At 40.0% G+C, this 15,711-nt stretch overlaps 1 protein-coding gene across 1 annotated transcript in view; it reads left to right on the plus strand.

Moving 5' to 3' along the window:
- Positions 1–15,711, plus strand: part of LRRC1 (leucine rich repeat containing 1) — a 118,966-nt gene that overhangs the window by 62,779 nt on the left and 40,476 nt on the right. Inside the window, 1 exon segment of the mRNA XM_004673580.2 lies at positions 11,848–11,941. Within this exon segment, the coding sequence (XP_004673637.1) occupies positions 11,848–11,941 (94 nt within the window).

Genomic DNA, 15,711 nt, shown 5'->3' on the forward strand with positions numbered 1-15,711 from the left:
AAAAAAAAAAAAAAACCTTTCAATATTTGTTGGAGGGGAGAGAAATAGAGAAATCAAGGTCTTCATTGACTAGTCCTTCTTTACCACTTTTTAACCCCATCTTAATTTCTAAATTCTTACGGTCCTCCTTGCTGTTTAGTAAGTTTTAACAGGCTTGTTATAAATCAAAGTTCATTGATAATTAGTCTCCTGGCAAGGAGTTCTTGTGAATGCTCAATTTAGAGAATTTCCTTTTGACTTGAGGTACTTAATCTCCACCACTTAAGGCTACTCAAATCTGTGAGCAGACAGACAACCATTTCTTTTTGCCTGCCTTCTTGTAAATATCACACCATCCCAAATTAGAACAGAATCTCTCTCTCAACTAGAAACATTTTATGCTTAGTAATTTTCTTTAACAGCATTCTTTTTCTTTTCTACTAGAAAAATCGTGTCACCTGGAATGTTCTTAAAGAATTAGATCAAGGATTGGGGGAATAAGTTCAAGAAGCAAAGGCTATTTTCTGCTCCTTAGAATGACCCCTGACCTCATTTTGTTTACGCACAGAGAACAAATGATTTCAAGATCACCTAAGTCAATTCGCAAAGGTGGTGACCCACAAACTCCACAGCACATCGCGAAACTCCCTCTGCCCGTGGACAACTGTGAGGGAATGCGACCGGAGTCTAGGACAGTCGTCTGCAATAGTCAAGGGGAGGTGGCATTTATGCCAACCGGGAAGATTCAGAGGGCCCCCAACGAGGGCATTCCATCTCTTTCCAAATTCAAATCTAACACAGATCTGGTCTCAACAAAGGGTAAGATGTGAGGGGTTGTGGGGCAGGTCAGAAACAGAGAAACGTGGGCATTTTATCTGATAATTGCTGGGCTGGGTCTTAAAAGCCCGGGTGCCCAAGGGTGAAAGATGAGGCAGGGCAGGCGCCCAGGGCCAAGAGCCAGACAAATCTGGACCCCACGTCTGCTTTTGGAATTAGGGGATTCCCTGTTGTCATCACCCTCCCAGCCAGTTCTATACGAGGTCTCTGGCACCCCACCTCAGAAAGGGGCCCCGGAGGGACTTGGGTTGGCTGTCGCGCGGGACCCGCAGGCCCACCGCCCTCGATCCACCCCCACCCCTCCCACCCCCGCTCCTTGAAGAATGCCTAGTAACTAAAGTGTTCATTTTTGCTGAGCAGTATTTCCTTCGGTGGCAAGTCATGTCCATCTTAAGAGCATGGGGCTTTTCCATTTTCCTCTGCTGTGGTGCTAGGGCTCACCCATAAGCCTGCTTCTGGCTGTTGGGCTCTTTTCCATCTCAGCCTCTGTCCCTCCACAGAGCCCTGGTTCTCCGTCTGCACTCCCCAGCTTCCCATTACAGTCAACCTTGCCCTCCTTGTTGCCTCCTGAGCATAGATGGGAATGAACCACTGAAACTTTTTTTCATTCCATTTCTGCCTGCCTCTTTGCCCTCTCGGCAGATTTTCCAAACAAACAACAAAATATCAAACCCTAACACATTATAATGAACCTTCCCTTTGTCCTTTGTATTCTTCAATTCTAAACTCTTCATCACACCCCCAATTGCCAGACATTTTAGAGGGCATTCTCTGCCCTCAGTCTTCTTTTGGGACAGAATAAGTTTTTAAAAAATAGGATTGTGACACAGGATTGCTAACTATTTTAATAGGAAAAACTATCACTATCATTTATTAAAAGACAGAGTTTTCAATCTAGTCAGGATAGCATCTCTGATTAGACAATAGTTCTGTTTTTTGCTTTAAAAGATTTTTTTTGAAGATTTTATTTATTTATGCTTTCAGAACTGGGATATAGGCCAGAGGTGTGGTGGGAGAGAAGATTCACCAGAGAGTGAGAAGCAGAACAGGCAGATTGACAAAGTACCCTGCTAAGGGGAGCAGTGGGTGGGGTTAGGAGAGGTCTGCGGCGCCACGTCGGTCACCTCCTTGCTGGGGATCGAACTTGTGCTGCAGTGGCTTTGTAGAACTTCATAATGCAGTGCTTTAGCCCTTTGTGCCACCAGGTAGAACCCTAAAAAGATTTTAAAAATTTATGTATAATAGAACTGGGTTACAGGCCGGAGGTGCTGGGGTAGGGGTGAGAGGATTCACCAGAGACAGAGTGGGGAACAGAACAGGTGGATGTACTGAAACACACTGCTGAGGGGAGCAGTGGGAGAGACGTGCTGTGCTTTAAGCCCTTGTGTTGCCAGACTATAATAAATAAATTTGGTTTCATTTTCAGAAAACCCTGTCACCACTGTCTCTCAGCTTGCTGACCGTGAACACTACATCTCAGACTAGAATTTAGCTGCTACTGCTGTCCACTCCCTTCCTCTTTTTTTACTATCTTCTCTTTATTCTCTTACTTTTCAACCTTTGTGGTTTGGCTTTGCTTCATCCCACTTTGTATGTGTTGTCTCAGAGATGACAGCAGGTTCCTACTGTCCATGTCCACGTCTTCCTTACCTGCTGGGTGCTGTGTTGACACGCTGCTTCCTTGACTTCTGGGCTGTGCTGCTGCAGTTCTATCCCCTGTGCCTGGTGGGTGTCCCCTACCCCCTTAACAGGAGGCTGCCCTCTCTTCCTCAGCTACTCATCACCCCTATCTCTGCCAAGTGACTTCCAAGTCATAGATCAGAACCTCGGGTTTGTATTTTGACCTCTCTGCATTTCTTCTGGCCTCCTTTACTCCAGCATTTTTGGAGCTGATTCAGTCTGACTGTACAGCTCCTTGGCAGCCACTTCACCTCTTCCTCTGCTCTGAGGCAGATGGGATGGAATTTCAAAGCCCTTCTTCCATGTGTCAGCTCAGTAACAATTTAGTTAATGCTTTTGAGCCTACAGCTTCATGTGCTAATGGGACTACTAGTAACTCAAATGCTGTCAGAGAGTCAGGGTTAGCGATGGTGCATGCAAAATGCCAGTCCCCATACCTGGTACATAACAAGTCCACAAAAATGGTAGCTCTTCTTAATTGGAAGCACACAGTCAAGTAGCATGTCAGAGCTTTGAGGGGAGTGGCCCCTCTCTTCAGAGCTATACTGTCTTCTTCCTTAATTTTGACACTGTCCTTTGCTGGTCTCTCGGTGTCAAAGATTTTCCCCCTTGTCTAACTATGTCTGCTTTTGTCTCCAGTGAAAACAACTGTCAGTAGACTAGTTTCAAAAGATGTGTCTCTGAACCATGGGCAGTCAGGAAGTAAAGTGGAATTATTTTGCTCAAATCATTGTCTAAAGTGGAATTATTTTGCTCAAAACTATAGTGTGTCATCTATTGGAAAGGATCTGTGAGTCTGTGGAGGTGACTGGGGGCGGGGAGTGAGTAGGTACATTCATTATACTGTGGCCACCAAATGGAACATTGGCACCACCAGCTTATCGCTGGTACAGGTGACCGTGGCGCACATTCTTAGCAGAAGTTGCTCTTGCATTTGGAAGAATGTGTGTGAGCAAGAATATTAACTTAGGAAATGATTTCCTTTCTCAAAGGGGAGGGACAGTGTTGGGATGGGAAGATCAAGTTCTCTGTAGTCTTGGTTTTGCTCTGTGTCATCAAAGTATTTTAACATTGTTAATATATTGTAGAAGGTGTGTTTAAGGTAATTGCTAATAGTTACTGTGAGAAGGGAAACCCAAGCTGGCTTCGCTATAGCTCATTTCTTATACATTAATAATAACTATTAATAATAATAATACCAGAAACACAACTTAAACTCCAACTGGGAAGTCATTCATCTTGAGCAGATCTTGAGGTCACTTATTGAATGTTGGTGTAGAGGTTAGGGAAGTAGCAGTCTCTGATATCCATGGCCCTACTTGTGAATTGCTGGTTTCCTGATCGGCTCACCCCTGTCCCACCTTTAGCACTTGTAGGGTGGCTTAGGGGATGCTTTTTTTGATGGCACCATATTTTTATGCTGCATTATTTTTGTCTCTGGGTTTAATGTGAGGGATATATACCATTGAGATACTGTTCTCAGATTCTTGGCTTTTTAATGCTCTTTCATAGTTCTTTGTCTACTATTGGAACAGACCACATTAATACATACAGACCTAGTCTTTCTCTAAGGGTGGAGTTCTTGATATTTTTTCCCTCTAGCTCGAATGTATACTGGATATGCAAGGGGGATAAGAAAACATGCTTCAGCCCCTACGAGTTGATAGAGAAAATTATGTACACGCCACACAACCACTCTGTGACCTTGGCAGGGAGTAATCTTTCTCTCCTCTCCTTTAGTCCTTTACATTTGTGAATAGTTGTTCTCACTTGATATTGTTGATAGCTTCTTGGAAGCTGACACTTACAACGACTAGCATGTGTAATGAAACCAATTTTACAATAGGCTTACTGATACCAACAAGAGTTAAGTTCCTGCAGTATATTTCTAGCCACAAAAACATCTTCAAACTTATAATTAAAGATTCCCAAACACTAATAACATCAAACAGTTATTTGTATTCACTTATTCAGTTTTCAACCCGCTTATTCCAGTGGGTTACTAAGTGGTGCTAGAGACCACTATGGCAGTTTCGGGGCTCCTGCCCTGCACGGCATGCTCTTCCATTCATTGCAAGGCTCATTCACCTGCATACCCACCCTTACTTGGGCTGGGACAATATAGACATGCCGGTAAACCTAACGTGCACAACTTTGGGGTGTGGAAGGAAGCCAGAACACCCTGAGAAAGTCCATACATACATGGGAGAGTTGCAGACTTCACCCAGACAGTGGCTTCCTCTCATTGATATCACCAGAAGGCATTCAGAGAAGTGATGCTATCAGGGGCCTGCAGTGCTGTGCTGAGTTATTTATTGTGTACGTTTTCTCTTTGAGAAAACGATGAGATAGAGAATCCAGGAATCCCTTTCATGGAATAGTCTCAGAGCAGTTGATGTTAACCCTGTGGAGGCAGGATGTGTGCCAGGGGCCTTGTTCTGTAAATGCTAGGGCGATACTGGGAACTAGAGATCTGATCCCTGGACCTAGTGGAAAACAACTTATTGAATACATTTCGTTATAGATAATCACCTTTGAGCCAAGTACTTCCAAGGAAAATGGCTGGGTACCAGGGAAGCCTAATATATTTGCGGAATCAAGAAGATTTAAATGAAATTTTATGACACTATTGCCTTTACCAGTAGTGCTAATTACATTCGCTTTCATTTTAGGAGCTACATTAAGCAAGACATAATTATGAGGCATTTTAATATTGTACACTTAATCGAATGCTATACTTAATTTCTGTAGTAATTTATAATTGGTAAAAATTAACCATACTGTGGAATTAACATTAAATGTTCCTTCTTTCTTTCTTTGATACTTTTATGTTATCTTAGAAAATGAAACATTTGAATTTTTTTGGTCAGAAGAATTAGGTAAAGAACAAGTTAATCTGTGTAAGAAATCAGCTGGGAGGGTGCTCATCCTCCTCCACTCCCATCCAGGAGATTCGGAGATGACGCGATGACGCCGCCCTTTGCTTTCACCGGTGGCACCTATCAGTGGTTTGTAGCAGAGCAGCAGGGCCTCAAATTTCTTTCAACCTCCTTCTTAGGGTCAAGGTAAGTCTTTGGTGGTTTGCACAAGGCTCTGCTGTGAGAAGACCTCGGGTCAGCTCCTGGCTTTCCCGCCTTGTTGCTGCACAAACTCAGGAGGCCCTTCCTTACCCTTTATTGACACCTAAGTGCTCAGTAAGACTCAACTGCTGCTGCTGTTTTTTGATCACAAGTTTGTAGGTAAAGGGTTCTCAGAGTGCAGTGAGGTTGGAACCATGGGAAAGAAACTGGTCTACTCTTGGATGGAATCCAAGTCTCTGGCCTTGTTAGCACCTTGTACTAATTAAACTGACAAAGCCACCTCGCTGTGGGGAATATAGGGGTGATGCAATAAGTGTAGATGATTACTTACATAGCTCTTTCTCCGTTTTTAATAATAAAACTTCAGCTTACCAACTTTTCAAATAATATGTCCTGAGGTTTCAGATATTAGTCTTTGCAGTTGTACAAAAAGACAAATTAGGTAATTGCTTTCTTCAAAGATGTCTCATCTCCTTTAACGTTCTATTTCCAAATGCTATCATTAATTAGATCATCTTAGAGAAGAGCCTCAAAAAAATATGTAAGACTTAAGTGTTGCTTTGCTTATCATTTCATAGTACTCTCAGTGGAGAGATACTAGTATTGCAATTTACTAGCATCAAGTAAGACTTAAACCTGGGGAAGATATAGTTATACAGGACAAGAAGAAATGTCAGTGAGTAATTTGATCAGAAAGAATTTACTGTGCTATGCATGGAGGCAGAGGATAGGGGTAGAGTATGATCGTAGACAAAATAGACTGTCCACCCACAGCCCTCCATGAAAAGAGATACCTAGAAGTTTCTAACCTCACACATACTTAGACGGAACCTCAGTGATCACTGAGCCCAACCCAACTCCATTGCAACAGGGGCTATAAGGTATGATAGCTTTTCAGGGAAGGGTGTGGTCCCTCTTGAGGATTCGAGATCTACAGGAAGAGTCCCTGCTTCCGTAGAGAACATTGTAGACTAAGCCTCTGTGTGACTTTTGTGTAGGGGTAGAGGCTTAAGGAAGTTGGAATATCAACTTGATGTGTTAAACATAGATGCCATGAAATGACTATAAGGAAGGCTAGGAAATGTTCTTTCAAATCACTATTTAAATGACAAACTCTGTGGTGAAACTGTGTTCTCTTTCAGAATCTCTAATCTTTCTAGTACCTGGATTGTTGTCTTCTGGGGTGTTGGAGACTTTTGTCCTCAAACAGTTTAGGGCAGATTATAAATTTCCTATATGCAGGCTGTAGTAATGTATTCGTAAAATAAGATTTTGTCTTTTAAAAAAGTACAATTCAAAGAAGTTTATTAATAAATGATAGCTGGGTCCAAATTAAAGGTTATTTTAATAAAGTTGTAGGGAGATTAATTTTACTGTCATTCTTTTATATATATATATATATATTTTAAAGATTTATTTGTGCATACAGAACTGGGGTACAGGCTAGAGGCTCAGGGGCAGTGAGAGGCTTCACCAGAGACAGAGTGGGGAGCAGAACAGGCAGATCAACGAAGTGCACTGCTGAGGGGAGCAGCGGGTGAGGCAGGAGAGGTCTGCCACGCCATGCGGTCACCTCCGGGGCAGGCGGGAGTTGAACTCATGCGGAAGTGGCTTAAGCTTCTCAGTGCTGTGCTTTTAACCCACTGCGCCACCAGGGAGGGCCATTCCTTATATATTTTAAAAAATAACAAATTTTACAATTTTACGTGTAAATGAGACAAGGCCAGTCCGAGTTAATAAAAAGTATGATCACATTTTGTTGTTGTTTCTTTAGTAGGAGTTTTGGGGTACATTCCTAAATGAGTAGATGAAATTCATTATTTCCAATGTGTGTGTATAAGTTGATGTTTCTTTAGAGTTTAATCATTTGTGCTTTTCAGTAGTTAAAGCACGCAAAAGCCCTCAAATCCTTATGTCTCTATTAGTAGTTCTGTTCTTAAAATTAGTTGCCTTTGAGTGGAAAATAGTGGTCTTCAGTATAGGCTCTCCACCCAATTTAAACAAAAGAGGTGAAATAGAGTGTGCCATGTTGTTTTATGACCCTTTATCCTTAAACAACCCTAAACTGGAGTTAAGACTATGTTCCTTTTGTAGAAGAGGAAACTCCTGGTCTAACTAATTGTAAACAGCTCAACCTGGCAAGCTCAACCATGGTAATCTGCTAGCAAGAAATCTTTTTTGCCTCCCCAGCTATTCCCAGAGTGAGTTAAGGCAATACTGCTGTCAGTTCCCAGGGCCTCCCCTCTCCTCACTATGCTTCAGATATCACAGTCATTCCTGTTAAAGCCATAATACAGTATCCTCCTTCATCTAATTTTCTCCCTTCTCTTAAGCAGCAGTTATGATATGATATGCTGGCATTATCTAAAATGTCTGTTGATAATGTTTTATAGATAAGAAAATGGAGGCATAGATAGGACAAGTAGTTTGGACTCAAAGGACACTAACCTAGTGAATGTGGAGAAGTGGAACAGATTGCTCTTCTGGCTATTTGGTCTTGATAGGGGACAAGCTGGATATATAGACAGGCCATTTTCAAGAACATTGTTATATCTCGGTGATTGGAGCCTAAGCTAGGTTAGTAATAACAACAGAAAAAGATGTTTAGGAAAATTACTTAGAAAATATGAGAAGGATTTGGGACATTGGATATGAGTGGTAAGAAAGGTTTCAGGTAATTTTTTATGAGATAGGTGGTCAGCCTAGGCTTCATTGAAAAGGTGATAGCTCTATCTGTACATGTGTAACCATGTGTGAGTGTGCATGCACACATGTACACACACACACTTACACTATTTTTTAGAAGCTATCTGGGACTAAGCAGATTTCTTACTTGTGACATAGAGTTAACACATACTCTAAGGGATAATCCATGACTGAAATGAGGTATTCCATGACTAAAATGAGAGTGCAAATTTTCCTTGTAGAAGCTTAGTAATGATAGTTATTTATTCAGTACATTTGCCTGTCTATGCCTAATACTATATCAGCTAGGGAGAAACAATTATAGACAAGGACTCCATAGCTTTTCTTCCACTGAGTTTAGAATTTTGTCAGGGAAACTATCACCAGCAGTTATTTAATTAAAACTATAACAGATCTCACAAAAGGTGAAGCTGGAGGAACCTGAGAACAGGGGAATCCAACATAATGATGGTGCCTAAGAAGATGTCCCCTAGGATGTGACATTTTATCTGGGTATTTAAAGTTGAGTAGATGTTCCACATTGCTAGTTTTCCATTCTGATAATTGTCAGTAACTTGCTTAAATCAGGATTCTTCAAACCACACTATTGTCTTCTTTGTCTAAAACACTTATTTTTTGGGGCAAAGAAATTCTTTTTGGTTAAGTTGGGAACATGCATATAGTAGAAAGAAATGATGTTTGGATTTTCTGACCTATGTTTTGTTTGCTCATCTGCTACTTGTCCTGTATATACAAGCAGTTTAACCTAAGGAGGGGATGCCTTTGTATAAACCAACCTCTTGGTCAGCTCCTGGAATGAGTCCAGCTGTGTTTTCTTGCTTTTGTTACCCTAAGTCTCTGAATTATAGATCAGCCCAGACTGGCATTTCCTACAGCAGCACTCTGCTTTGTTGGCTCATCTTCTGAAGCTTCAGGGATGTTTCTGATGCTCTGATGCCCAAAGATCTCTACTTAATCGACACACCTTTCTTTAGTTTCTCTGAATCTCCCCTACTACCTCTTTTTGGTAGAGCAATGAACTGCTGTAAAATTTGTATCTTATTGTCCAGTTTGGTCATCTTTCTTGGCCCTTATGAGATGACTATTCCTCTATAACACAACACAACACAACACAACACAACACAACTCTCATTAGGACCTGAAGCAGTGGCTGAAGTGGGACTGTCATGGAGTACATAGGCTGACCAACACCTTTCAGATTGAGGAAAATCTGTGGTGTAATGTTGCCTGGGTATCAGTGCTAATTGTGTAGTAAATTTACATATGTTTATCCATTCTTAAGCCTGATAGTGTGTGAGTCGGGCGTGTCAGCACTCAGTGAAACAAGCCTCTAGCTGTGGACAAGTCACTTAGTCTCTAAGTCTAGTGTCCATTTTTTTTTCCTAAAGATTCATTTATTTATCCATACAGAACTGGGCTACAAGCCAGAGGTACAGGGGGCAGTGAAAGGATTCACCAGAGACAGAGTGGGGTGCAGAACAGGTTGACTGACGAAGTATTTTGCTGAGGAGAGCAGCAGGTGGCTCAGGAGAGGTCTGCTGCGCCATGTGGGTCACCTCCGGGGCGGACACCTCCAGGGTGGACACCTCCGGGGCGGAGATCGAACTCATGCTGAAGTGGCTTTAGCTTCTTAGTGCTGTGCTTTAACCCACTGTGCCACCATTTTTTATAATGAAAGTGGAGTACTTTATTTTTGAGAAGATTAAGAAGGATGTAATATATGAAAAAGAGGGCCTACTGTTGCATTTGTACCTCAGGACCCACGAATGTTTGCTTTAAAGATTCATTCTAGATATAACTAGGAACAAGCTCTCTGTGTGTATGTGTGAAGCTATTCAGTTTATGAACTTCAGATCATATGTGTATTCTTCACTATAGAAGACCATGCAATGCTGAGGATTGTATGACGATAATGTTACCATAAATTAAATGCTTAAAGCATATAACTTTGAACTAAGAGCTTTTATGTACTTTCTGAATACTTTGCAATTGTTGGGCCAGGGCACTGACACTGGCCTTTCCTTTCCTCTGACACTCCCACTTTAGAAATATTAGATATGTTTTGGCTCAGCTTGCATTTGTCATATTGGTGGAAGAAACAGTATGATACCAGGAGAACCTTTTTTATATTAGCCCATCATTATGTTAATGTTTCCAAAATAAGTAGGCTTTTGAAATTCAGCACTATGAACTAACCTTTTAAAATTCTAAAAGTTATAATCTCAGGTTTTGTACCAAAAGAAACAGATTTCAAGTAACAATTTTGGTCATTTTAAAATCACAATGTTTAGTTGCCAGTAAACATGGGCAAAGACATTCCACATTAGTAATAAAAGGAATATGAAACAAAATGTTACCGGAGCACTTTACTAATACCGGTTCACCATTGGCATCTTTTTTTTTTTTTTTAACTTAAGAGGAAAAACAGAGGGGAGGAGATGCTGAATTTAACACCATATATATGCTGATGGAAGTGTAAATAGGTTTAACTTGTCCCTCTTATAAGCAGTTTAATGATATTTATTAAGTATTGTGGAGATGTTAATGCCTTTTACACAGTAATTACACTTCTGGGAAGTTAGCCCAAGAAAAAATCAGAAATGGACATAAATATAATTAAAACATTAGGAACTTGGAAACAACCTAAATGTCAACAACAGGGGATTGACTAAATGAAGTATGAAAAATTACACGGTAGGGTACCTTCCCTGGTAGTGCAACAGGTTAAAGCACAACACTATGAGGCTGTTGCAGCCACTGCAGCACAAGTTCAATCCCCGTCAGGGGGGTGACCCATGAGGCGTGGCAGACCTCTCATGACCCCTCAGCAGTGTATTTCAGTACATCTACCTGGCTCTGCTCCCCACTCTGTCACTGCCCCTGCACCTCTGGCCTATACCCCAGTTCTGTATGAATAAATAAATAAACCTTTAAAAAAAACACACACAGTGGGACTTTTCAGCATTAAGAATGCCAAACTTTGAAAAAATAATAGAAGATTTGTAAAATAATGTAAAATGAAAAAAAAAACAGGTATGAGTCTGTTATTTTAAAGTATCTGTTTATAACAAACTGCATGTGTGTGTGTTTGTGTGTGAATGTTAGCTAAAAAATGCATCAGAATGTAACATTACTTCTTGGGTAATGACAGTATTCATTTGGTTTTTTTGCATTTTCCAAATTGTCACATTTATAACTAGATGAAAGTATGTAATTTAAAAATGTGTGCTCTGGAATTCTATGCACTGATGCAAATGTGAAAATTTAAGGGAAAGATACAGTGGAAATTACAACAGAATGCTATCAGTGACATTTGATAGGGTGGTGGGGATTGATTGTAGAGGTTGTTTTTAATATTTTTGTTTGTGTTTCTGTTAATAAAATGTCTTCCTTTAAGAAAACAAATATAAACTAATGGTAGAAAAACACTTCAGAACTACACATCACATTTGAAGGAGCTAAAAATTTCCAGATAATCTTTTTTTGTGCCTGTTGATCTGTTTTGAGGATGATGAAAATTGTTAGCAAGAATGGTTAATGATAGACATTTTCTTTACTCCTACAGATATTCCTGAAATTCCAGAAAGCATCTCATTCTGTAAAGCACTACAGATAGCTGACTTCAGTGGCAACCCACTGACCAGGTAACCTGTCTGCCTGTTTTTCTACCTATACTACTATGATACCTTTTTTGAAGACCAAGCAAAGAACATAAACAGGTTACCCATCTTGGAGGTGTTTAGATGGATCACAGTCTTGTCAAGGACAGATAACTATTTGTACATAGCACTGTGCAATAAAAAGCACCCTATGCTGTTCATGGAATGTTGAAAGGATGTTGGAGGGGAGGCTGGCAGAGAGAGTGCCCAAAACACGTAGGGAGTACATTGCTGAAGCTGTGGGGAATTGGAGTAGTTTATAAAACCACTGTCTACCCATTTTGTTTTGTGATAGAAAACTGATTTCGGAGTTCTAAACTCCCAGAACACATAATCCCATAATTATCCTACAAGAGCTATGTTTCTACACCAATAATAAAACATATTAGTATCTTAGTTTTATCCTAACACCCTTTTAGTTTTTAAACTCTACCTATACTGTTATTTTCTCACTTCAGCAGTAATTGTGAGGATTTCTTTGGGTTTATACCTCCACATAAAGCCTCCTCACTATTTGCTTTTGACTTCATCTTTGACACAGCACACTGCCTGGGTGTAGCTGAGTGGCTTTGTTGTGAGTCCCTCCTTGTGTTTTGGGGCTCAATCCCAAACCCACTGACTGCAGGCTTTGGTGTCACCATGATAATGAATTGGTACCCATAGGTGAAGCAGAGACAGGACTTTGTTCTAGATGTTTCTGTGGGCCAGATGGGTCCATTACTCAGGTTTCTCAAGATTCTGTAAACTACCTCAAAAGAGGGGTATTCTTCCCTTCTTTTTAATCCCATTTTTTAAAGGGGTTGGGAAAATTGAGATTAAATTAAAACTTAGGATTTGACTCTCTGGTCCAAAATCGCTTGGAACTTCTTTGATGTGGAGTGCTGGGAATGCCCTATTTAGTTTTGTTTTCCTTATATCTGCTTATTTTCAAAGACTAAATCTGTTGTAAAAAATATTTTAGGTTTTCTTCTTTTGAATTTCAGTGATAAAAATAGTAATTGAGTTAAGCTCCAACCTAATAGTTTTCTTACTTGTCACTTTTCTTAAGTCTTTCTTTTTAAAAATTAATTTTAGACAATTATAAGCGTCCTGTTTATTTTTCTCCCGTCAGGCAGGGTAACCATAGTTTCCCCATCACAGAGGTGCCTCAGGCCTCCACCCCTGCATTCTCCTCCCTCCTGTTCTCTACTCCCTCCTCTACCCTCCTGAGTGTCTTAGATCTACACTCTGCTTTCAGGGATCAGTCTTAACAGTTTGTCTGACCCTTTGTTTGGTTTCTCTAAATTCCATATGTATGTGAAACCTCCTGGTATTTATCTTTCTGACTTACTCCACATAGTTCCATCCGTGATGTTGCAAATGACATGAATTTCTTTTTTACCACTGAGTAGTAGTCCATTTTGTGTATATCTGTCACATCTTCTTGATCCATTCATCTGTTCTGGGACATTTAGTTTATTTCCATATCTTCACTGTTGTAAATCATGTTGCTGTAAACATAAACATAGGAGTTTCCTTTCAAATAAGTATTTTTGTATGCCCTGGCTAAGTACTAGGGGTGGCATTGCTGGGTCATATGTTGGTCCATTTTTAGTCTTTTGAGGAGTCTCCTCCACACATGGGGCTGTCTTAATCCTCCATTCCCACCAAGGGTGTAATAAGGTTCCTATTTCTCCACACCTTTGCAAGCATCAAAACCACACAATCACCCATGTCCTCAGGTTCTCTTTTTTTGACCATCATCCCTATGAGAGCTTGTTTTCTCTAAGTATTTCTGAAGTTCACTGTTGCTATATCTCATCTTGACTCGTCTTTCCACTTCACTGTCTTCAGTTGCCCATGTCAGACATCATGCTCTGCTGTAATAAATTACTCTTTGGTCAGTCATTTCTTGCCCTTCTCTTTTTGATTGCACCTGCTCTCACCCTCCTTTCAGGTTGCAGCTGGAGCATCATGCTTCTTCTTGACGTCTTTCCTGTTAACCCTGTTACTCCCTGCAGTCCCCCCACCCCATACAACTCTGTACATACTTTTTTTACAACACTTGAAATTTACATTTAAAGTATTGCTTTGAGCAAGACTTTTCAGCTAGACTGAGAAAGTTCACTTGTATCCCTTGGTTATTGTTACATCTCCAGCCCTACTATAATTTCTGCAGTGGAGTAAGCCTCTGCCAGTGTTTGTTGCACTGAATCTATTGTCATCCTTAAAGTCACTTGTTGAATTAGGCATTTGGGAAATGCTCATTATGGTGCTCTTGAGGTTTCTTTAACTATTCAGTCACTTAATCCCCTTTTCCAGTTCTTTAGTCTTCCTTTTCTAATGTCTGCTGACATGGCTTTACCACTGTCTCAAAACTCTCTTGACTAGAAGACACCCACATTGTATGAGTCCTTGATTGGCTTTTACCCTGGACTCTTGTTTGGCAGGTTTTTTAAAGGGCAGCCATTTTAATTTGACAGGTGCACTCTTTTCAGAATGGAGACAGTATCTGTAAGTTGAAGGGACGTTTAAAATTATTTGATGACTTATTTTATGGCTGAAGAAACTGAGACTCAGAGTCTCAGCCAGCCTTTGACTGGACAGCTCAGACTAGAATTCCTTTCTCCTAACCTGGGTCTGTGCTTCCCCATCACATCACACATCAGCCAGCTTCCCCATCACATCACAACCAGCCAGCAAAAATATTTCTTCTTTGTATTTCATATCATTTTTGCTAGTTTTAAGATTATAAAATAGAACATACTTCTTGGTAAAAATCCTGGCATAATAGATAAGTCACATTTATCGAGTTATAAGTAAAAACATCTTACATCTGTTCAATTATGGAAGAGATTTAAACTCTAAAAACTTTCCCTAAGATTCAATGATTATGAAAATGCCAGTTTTCTGGGATCTCTTCTCTTGTAGAATCTTGATTTGGCTTGAAGTTTGGAATTACCTATTTTAAAAGTCAAACAGTAGCCTAAGATTTATTTTTAAGAAATAAGGGAAGAAGTGAGTCCAAGTTAGAGACCATCACTAAGGCAAGAACCCCCCACTAACTTCCACCTTGAGGGAATGAGATACATGTTCTGTCTTTATTAGCTGGTTTTTGTAGAATGACTCTCAGCATTTTAGATGCATTCAGGGCTTTTTGTTTCCCTTCTTAATACTGGTAACCATAGAAATATTGAAAGTAAACTTTGTTTTTAAATCGTTATTTTATTTTGGAACTTTCCTGTACTGTAGAGTTAAAGGAAGGTCTAAAATTTTCTTTTTATGTAGAACATAACAAAACATATAATTGTCTCAAGTGACTGGCATTTTAAATGGAGGTTAAAAAAAGTGTTATGGAAGTAGCACTTGGTTGTCAGCTGCTCAGTTCTAAGAAATCCATAGCTTTGCTCTGGGGAAAAAATTATTGAGCAGCTGTCTTGTGTTTTCTTCTAATCTAGTGGGCTAAAAATTCTCTTTATTTTCTGCTAATCAATAAATTATTTTCTCTTTTAGGTGCTTGTAGCTGCAGTAGTTATTTTTTTTTCTTTTGAGCACTTGGGTTTACGTTTTTTACCCTTTAGCTTTTATATTTTCACTGTTTAATTATTTACGCATCACTCTGTCAACAAGCATTTATCATCTCCTGTATGTTTTAGGTAGATAGTATTCTTGTTTTTTTCCTTATGAATGTAATATCTAGGAAGACAAGGTAGCTTGCCGTATATCATAGAATGTTTAGCAGTTATTTCAGTTAGCATACAGAACACTTCATCATGCACTGTATATATATA

The sequence above is a fragment of the Condylura cristata genome, unplaced genomic scaffold (assembly GCF_000260355.1).
Source record: "Condylura cristata isolate star-nosed mole 26May11 unplaced genomic scaffold, ConCri1.0 scaffold00001, whole genome shotgun sequence".
NCBI lineage: Eukaryota > Metazoa > Chordata > Mammalia > Eulipotyphla > Talpidae > Condylura > Condylura cristata.